General features: G+C 38.5%; 1 protein-coding gene across 2 annotated transcripts in view; it reads left to right on the top strand.

Moving 5' to 3' along the window:
- The window catches only part of ARHGEF28 (Rho guanine nucleotide exchange factor (GEF) 28), a 328572-nt gene that overhangs the window by 229148 nt on the left and 90809 nt on the right, over positions 1-8615 (top strand). For both annotated transcript variants that reach the window (XM_011996705.1, XM_011996714.1), the window contains one exon: positions 2855-3135. In XM_011996705.1, coding sequence (XP_011852095.1) covers positions 2855-3135 — 281 coding nt within the window. The remainder of the gene's footprint in view (positions 1-2854; positions 3136-8615) is intronic.

Genomic DNA, 8615 nt, shown 5'->3' with positions numbered 1-8615 from the left:
CTTCCTTCCTTCCTTCCTTCCTTCCTTCCTTCCTTCCTTCCTTTTTGTGTTTTTGAGACAGAGTCTTGCTCTGTCATCCAGGCGGGAGTGCAGTGGTGCCATCTTGGCTCACTGCAACCTCCACCCCCCAGGCTCAAGCAATTCTTGTGCCTTAGCCTCCAGAGTAGCTGGGGTTACAGGTGTGTGCCACAACACCTGGCTAATTTTGGTATTTTTAGAAGAGAGAGTTTTGCCATGTTGGCCAGGCTGGTCTTGAAATCTTGGCCTCAAATGATCTGCCCACCTTGGCCTCCCAAGTACTGGGATTACAGGCATGAGCCACTACACCCGGCCAAGATATAATTTTTATTTTGGAATATTCTGGGTGAAAGAAGTATTGCTTTAATGATGTGAAGCCAAAAAGAAAAAGTGAAGTATGCATTTAGAGAGAACTCAAACAAGTTAATTCAACAAATGGAAACAGCAGATTGCCAAGTTGTGAATTGAAAATTGAGAAATAAAACTAAATCTGCAACAAAATCACAAAGTCCATTATATTAGCATAGTACTTTTTTTTAATTGCCCCTGTATCTATTTGAATAGCAAGGACAATGTAAGGAGTTCAAATTCTGCATATTTAAAATGCTTTCTGGCAATATCTGAAAATAATCTTATCTAATTTTCTTTATCTTCCTCAACCTGGCAAGGAAACCTAAAAACATTACTAGCTTATATTAATGTTTCCTATTAATTTTCAAGGTTATCACCTTCCTGTTGAGAAAATTCACATGATGAAAGTCACTTTGAAAATTTCTGTCATATAAACTACTTTGAAAAAAACATTTGTTTCATAATTTCAGTACAGAGAATCCCTATATACACTTTACTCAAATTCCTCAAGTGGTAATATTTTACTACGTTCTACTTTGTCATTCCCTGAGTGGGTGGTTATGTGTGCATGCAAATAGTTAAATTATCTCTATAAATATTTCTTAACCATTTGAGAATAAATGAAAAATATGGTGCCCCTTTACCCCTTAATCTTTCATGGTGTATCTTCCTAAAAACATGGATAGTTTCTTACATAAGCACAGTACAGTTACCAAAATCATAAAGTTATCATTGATACAATACTATTAGCTATCTCCAGACCTTATTCAATTTTAGCGAGTTGTCCCAATAATGCTCTCTGTTGCAGAAGAAAATTCCATTACATGTGTTGCATATAGTTGTTGTGTCTCTGTAGTCTCCTTTAATCTGGGACAGTTCCTCAGTCTTTGTGTTTTATGATGCTGATATTTTAAAAGAATACAGACTGGTGTTTTTGTTCTTGTGTTTTGCTAGAGTGTCTTTCAGTTTTGGTTTATCTGTTATTTCCTCATAATAGGATTCAGGTTAGGCATGTGTAGCAGGAATACTATGGAAGTGATGATGGGTGCTCCTCAGTGCATTGTTTCAGGAGGCATAGGACATCAATCTGTCCCATTACTGGTGATTTTATTAGTATCTTTCATCTGCCAAGTTCCTTTTTTAGTAAAATTACTGTTTTTTAAAAAATTATTAAGTATCATGTCAGGAGATATTTTAAGCCCTTGTAAATACCCTGTTGCTCATTAGACTTTCACCCATTAATTAAGCATTCATTAACGGTTTTTGCTTTAATAAATTATGATGATGCCCGATGATTTAGGATTCTAGCATTTCCCCTTTTGCTTCTTTTTTCCTTTCACTGCTCTATCTCCAAATGGTGTTACTCTCTTCCTTTTTACTGTCCTCACCCTAGACATGATGTCTTTTGATGACCGCCACCTCAAATCATGAGTACTTAAAAGTATGCCTTTCTTAGAGCAGGTGCTTTGATCAGCTAGGACTCTTTCATGCATGTGGGTTGGGCTTTCTCTTTCTGGGGAGGATTTTTAAGTAAGTCTTACGACCTCCAGAAGTTCCGTCCTTTCTCTGCCGTTCAGATTTTCCCGACTCCCCTTACCCTCCACAGAGTCTTACAGCAGGAGCACGAGGGCTTGCCTGCTGGACTTGCTGTTGATTTTATTATTTACAGGTAATTTAAAATTTGGGCATTTTCTTTCTTCTAATGATGCTACTTACGTGCACTTTATGTAACTTTATTTGTTCTTTTTGTTTGGTGTTGCTTTTTGTCAGACTCAGCTTTATGTGACCACTATTACCTTGGTACCCAGATTCCTATGAGCTACTTTTTGAATAAAGCTGTATAGTCTTTAGTTTTTTTCCTCAAGTATTTAAAACATTTCCCCCTTGTTTTGAGTCAGTGGTTCATAAAATGTTAGAGGCATAATCAGCTTCTGGTTTTGTAATAAAGGAACAACTTTATAAAATACTCAGTTGGTCTTCCTTTTTGTGAATTATAGGATAGCTGCCATGTGGACAAAAACATATACAGTAATTTTGTTTACATACAACAAGAATAAACAAAAAAAAAAAAAAAAGAAATAAGGTAGAAAGTTTTTTTTTTTTTTTTTTTTTTTTTTTTTTTTTTTTTTTTTTTTTTTAGAGCTGGAATCTCACTCTGTAACCCAGGCTAGAGCGCACTAGTGCAGTATCTGCTCATTGCAACCTCTGCCTCCCATTCAGGCCATTCTCCTGCTTCAATCTCTGAGTAGCTGGGATTACAGGCGCCCACCACCACACCCTGGCTAATTTTTGTATTTTTAGTAGAGGCAGGGTTTCACCATGTTGGCCAGGCTAGTCTTGATCTCCTGACCTCAAGTGATCTGCCAGCCTCAGCCTCCCATCACGCTTGGCCAGAAGTTTTTTAAATTGGGAAAATTTTATTAATTCTTAGCTAGGCCAATCTTACCTGCTTTTACTCAGGAAATGTTTTTCTTTCAACTTCCAGGTTGGCGATTTGGATATCAGCTATATTAATATAGAGGGAATCACTGCAACTACCAGCCCTGAATCCAGAGGTTGCACTCTGGGGCCTCAGAGCAGCAAACACACCCTTCCTACAGAAACCAGCCCCAGTGTGTACCCACTAAGTGAAAATGACGAAGGGACAGCACATACTGAAGCCCAGAGGTCCTTCATGTCACCATCGAGTTCGTGTGCTTCCAACTTGAATCTTTCTTTTGGTTGGCATGGATTTGAAAAGCAACAAAGTCATCTAAAGAAAAGAAGGTAAGATTCTATATTGTAGAAGAAAACTGTAGAAAATCAAAGAACCTTATAGGTAAACTTCAAAAATTCTAGTTTTAAACTTTTTATTGTCTCTACCACTTTTATCTGTCCATCAAAATGTTGTCCCCTTTTAGATTCCTATATTCATTGATTTGAAAGTAAGACACTTAAGAAAACTGATTAAAATATGATAAAGGAAAACCACGATGAGATACCAGTTTATACTCACATGACTGGCAAAAATTTAAAAATCTAGCAATCCCATGTTTTGGTGAGAATGGGTAACATGGAAATTCCTGTGTAAAGATGATAGGAGAGAAAATTGTATAACTTGGGAAAATAATTTGACATTATCATGTAAAGTCAAATACGCATTTTCCTCTTGTGTACTAGGAGACCTATATGTGAGTATTTATACCAGCAGGAAATAACCCAAAAGTGGAATAAATAAATTATATATAGTTACACAAGGGAATACTGTACAGTAATGAAAGTGAATTAACTACAAATACATCTGCGTGAATAATAACATAGACCTTAGAAGCATGAAGGAACAAAAAAAAGCCCCAAAATACTTGTTAGATTTCATTTTTATAAAATGCAAATTAAACAATATATTATTATAGGGCCTACATATGTGCATAAGCTATAAAGAAAAACAAGAGACTGGGTGTGGTGGCTCACGCCTGTAATCCCAGCACTTTGGGAGGCCAAGGCAGGCAGAACGCTTGAGCTCAGGAGCTCAAGACCAGCCTGGGCAACATGGTAAAACCCCATCTCTACCAAAAATACAAAAATTAGCGAGGCATGGTGGCACACACATGTGGCCCTGATACTTGGCAGGTTGGGGTGGGAAGATCACTTGAACCTGGGAGGCAGAAGTTGCAGTGAGCCAAGATGGCACCACTGAACCCCCAACCTGGGTGACAGAGTGAGACCTGTCTCAAAAAGAAGAAAAAAAAAGGAAAAAAAGAAAAACAAAATAATGAAGGGGAAAAAAATTCCTGAATTCAAAATAGTTGTTATATCTAGGGAGGGGAAATAGGGAAATGGAAATGGAATGAATCATTACAGAGTTCCCATGGTTGATGGCCAGTATCCAAGTTTCAAGTTGGGTAGGCTCATGAATGTTTGTTTTATTTTACATAATATATATTTTATATTTTAACATAAAATTTATCTTTATTTTACTTTCAGTTACCTTATATTTTCTTGTGTATATAAAAGTCATTAAAATGATATTTCATTGCATCTGATATGATTGCATATATTAGTGTGTGTGCACACATGTGTGTGTCTGTATCTGTATATCTGTATCTGTCTATCTGATTGTCTATTTTCTTTAGGGAACAGGCCAATTTCCACTAATTTCATTTTATCCTGTTGATCACACTTTCCTTAGGGAGTAGCTTATTTTTTCCCCCGTATCCTACCCATGTGATTATATGTTCATTTTCACATATAAAATGAATCAAAGTGAACGTAAAATACACACACATATGTGACTATGTATATAAATATTTCTCTATGAATGAACATGCACATAGGTGAATGAGTATTCAGCAGAGAGTTAATATAGAGGGGAGAGAAAGGGAGAGGAACCAGCAATCAGTAGGTACCCGACACTGAGATACAGCACAATATGCAATTTGAGGTTGTAAAACATTAGCACATATTGGTACCAAGGGTTATGTGTGATGTGTAAATAATAAAAGACTTGCTTTACATTTATGCTTTGTGAATTATGGTTTTATAGATGCTGGGTAGTCACTACTGTAATTTGAAGTGAAGGCTAATTTGAACTGTCCACACGTCTGCTTGGGACAAGAGACTGCCAGTCCAGACAAGCTTCTGTACAGTTTTGCAAAAGTAAATTGAGCTATATGTGATAAATCCATTCTAGTGGATCTTCAAGATCTGTCAAGTGGCCAGGTATGGTGGCTCATGCCTGCAATCCCAGCACTTTGGGAAGCTGAGGCAGGTAGATCACCTGAGGTCAGGAGTTCGAGACCAGCCTAGGCGGCCAACATGGTGAAACTCCCTCTCTACTGAAAATACAAAAATTAGCTGGGCGTGGTGACAAGCATCTGTAATCCTATCTACTCAGGGGAGGAGCTGAGGCAGGCGAATTGCCTGAACCCGGGAGGCAGAGATTTCAGTGAGCAGAGATCACACCACTGCACTCCAGCCTGGGGGACAGAGTGAGACTCTGTCTTAAAGAAAAAAAAAAAAAATCTGTCAAGTGTGTGAGCCCCCACATCTCAAGAGATAAATAAGTTCTTTAGAAGAAGCCCTCTAGGCATATAGCATGGAAAAGACACAAATGGTCTCTGTTTTATTAATACTTATGCAGATACTTGCAGAGTATCTAAATTATACTTTCTGATCATGGTCTTGTCTTGTAAAGTTTAAACATTTCACTGCTACAGATATAATTTTTCCTCGTAGAATATAATTTAGAAAAAATATCTGTTCTGAGTAAAGGTAATTAGAAGCCTCTGTGAAGATGTCACTGCTTGGGGGAAAGGGAGGAGGCCAGGAGAGGACGGAGAAGCCATTCTACAGAAAAGCCTTCCGGCTGGTTCCACGAGCTGACTTCATCTCCTTTGCCCTCCCTCTCCTCTGAAAACTGTAGGAATGAAGGGAGAGAAGTTGCAATCCCTGGAAAGCCCTAGGGTGGCTGTGGGTCCTTCCCTTCAGTAGATGTCATGGTAGGAAGCAAGTTGATAACAAACTCAAAGTGAGATGTACTTAATTTGTTAATAAGTGGATAATAGCCCTAGAGGCTGGAAACTTCTAATGAAGGAGAAATTTGGGGGCACACAGTAAAAACTGGAGTTAATATAAAGACATGGCTGACTGGGACCTGAGTCCTAAGTTTTCTAGCGTTTAAAAGAATATTTTGGTGAAACTAAAACATGCATACTATATAGCCATATGTTATATTATTTAAATGTAATAATTGTTTTGAGAAACCACAAAGGGAAGTAATAAAACATTAATTTAAAAATACTATGCAACAAAAAATTAAGCAGTAGACAAGTGTTTGTTTCATTCTAAAGCTTGTATTTTTCAAACCTTTTTAAAAAACTACAATCCACAGTAAGAAATACATGCCACCATGAACGTCCCCTATCTCCCTTAAAATTTAAGTGAAGTCTTATAAAATGACATGTGCAATGTATTCTGATATTTTCTATTCTGTATTTTTTTAAAAAAACTCTACTTACAACCTAATGAATTGATTTCTTATCCCACTACTGGGAATTAGAAAAATAATACCGTAGAACAAGAACCTAGAGGTTATCCTGAAGAACGTTGCCTGTGCCACCAATATCTTATGTCAATAGCTTAACAAAGAAAAGTAGTAGCCCCATTTGAATGAATAGAAACAATGTTTTATAGTATGCAAAATAAAATACTGATACTTCTAGGATGTATTCATAGTGATGATGAAATGCTGTCTGTAACTGGAAAGGCTTGTGTTAAAATCGGATATTATTGTGGGCTGCCAATCATTTGAAGAACTATTTTCCACTAGTACAGAGATCACAAGTTGAAAGACAAGTGCTGAGGTACAAGACATCGGCAAGCTTCAACCCGCCTTGAAGTCTCCTTCCGTCTCAGATTGTTGTTGTACTAGGAAGCCACGTAGCAACTTGAAATACCTGTAATTATTAGATTAGTCAAAAACCACAATTACTTTTGCACCAACATAATACATTTACCGGAGCATTTAAATCACCAGCGTTTACCAGGAAGATATTCTTAACATGAAGTTTCAGTGTTTTATGAGAAATACTCGAATAGACTCCATGATATTTGTGTGTTTGATTGAGGTAAAGTGTGAAGTCCACTTCTAATGTGTTCTTCTTCTCAATGCCAAGGTCTTCACTTTGGCCCTCAATGAGTTCCCAAAGGAGAAAACCCCACTTTGGAAATCCTTGGTGGTGCCAGCCAGAGCTTCTTCTCACTGCTGGGTTTTCTGGTACCCAGTAGTGCCTGGGAAAGTGTTCAAGGGTTAGAAACTGCTCTGTGTTTGCGTTAGAGTCATGGTAGAGTAAGACCAGGACTCACACCATGTGTTCAGTTGACTTACTGTGTCTATTAAATAGCCTATGGTTTGTTTTTTTTTTTAAAAAATAACCTAAACAGATTAATTCAAAGTTTCATTTTCTGGTTCTCATATTTCAAAATCAAGACAGTTTCATTGTTTTTTAATTAAAATTATAACTCCAGAACTGTAACAACCGAAAAAAACAAAACAAAACCCACAAAACATACATTTGAAATGCTTCGTGCATTAACATGCACCCAGGAAAGCTACTGGCCTCCAAGTTTGAATAGTTTAAAATGTAATATTATGGAATAGACCTGGGATGTGGAAGGTCAAATTCTTTCCTTTTAATTTCATGGTTTATTAAAGTTAAATGAGGAAAAAATTGTTGTCAAACAGAATTACTACCTGGTTCTAAGGTAGAGTTTTCAAAGGAATCTTTTTTTTTTTTTTTTTTGAGACGGAGTCTCGCTCTGTCGCCCAGGCTGGCGTGCAGTGGCGCGATCTCAGCTCACTGCAAGCTCTGCCTCCTGGGTTCACGCCATTCTCCTGCCTCAAGCTTCCCAAGTAGCTGGGATTACAGGCACCCGCCACAACAGCCAGTTAATTTTTTTAATTTTTAGTAGAAACGGGTTTTCACTGTGTTAGCCAGGATGGTCTCACTCTCCTGACCTCATGATCCGCCCACCTCAGCCTCCCAAATTGCTGGGATTGCAGGTGTGAGCCACCATGCCCAGCCTCGGAATCATCTTTTTTTAACCTCTAAAAATGATCATTTAGTATGACATGTTTGGGACATTGCACGACTCACTTCAGAACTGTGTCTTGACATGGCCCTGGGGCAGATGGGTGGGACCTTCACACATCTCTCCTTGGTGTGCCTCTGCCCTCCTGAGCTTCCCAGCTGAGGGACAGGGGAGAGAATGACACTTCTGCAGCTTAGTCACATGCAGATCCCCCCCAGAGGCTTCCCTGCAAACAGCCCAGTGGCTTTGTTTCCACCAGCATTTGAAATATTTGATGGGTTACCACTTGGGACTTGCGATATCAATAATTATATTTACAAAACAGAAGTGGTGAGGTTAGTACTAACTCAAACCAGCTTTTGTTTCTTCAGGTATTTGAACTGTCTTTTGCCCCAGGTGTGGTGGCTCACTCCAGCAATCCCAGCACTTTGGGAGACTGAGGTGGGTGGATCCATTGAGCCCAGGAGTTTGAGACCAGCCTGGGCAACATGGCAAAAAACACAAAAATCACAAAAATTAGCCAGGCGTGGTGGCGCACACCTGTAGTCCCAGCTACTCTGAAGGCTGAGGTGGGAGGATCCTTTGAGCCTGGGAAGTGGAGGTTGTAGTGAACCAAGATTGTGTCACTGCACTCCAGCCTGGGCGACAGAACACAAGTGTCTCAAAAAAACAAAAAA

Source organism: Mandrillus leucophaeus, unplaced genomic scaffold, assembly GCF_000951045.1.
Source record: "Mandrillus leucophaeus isolate KB7577 unplaced genomic scaffold, Mleu.le_1.0 Scaffold114, whole genome shotgun sequence".
In the NCBI taxonomy this organism is placed as follows: Eukaryota; Metazoa; Chordata; class Mammalia; order Primates; family Cercopithecidae; genus Mandrillus; species Mandrillus leucophaeus.
This window is presented reverse-complemented; position numbering and strand designations above follow the sequence as displayed.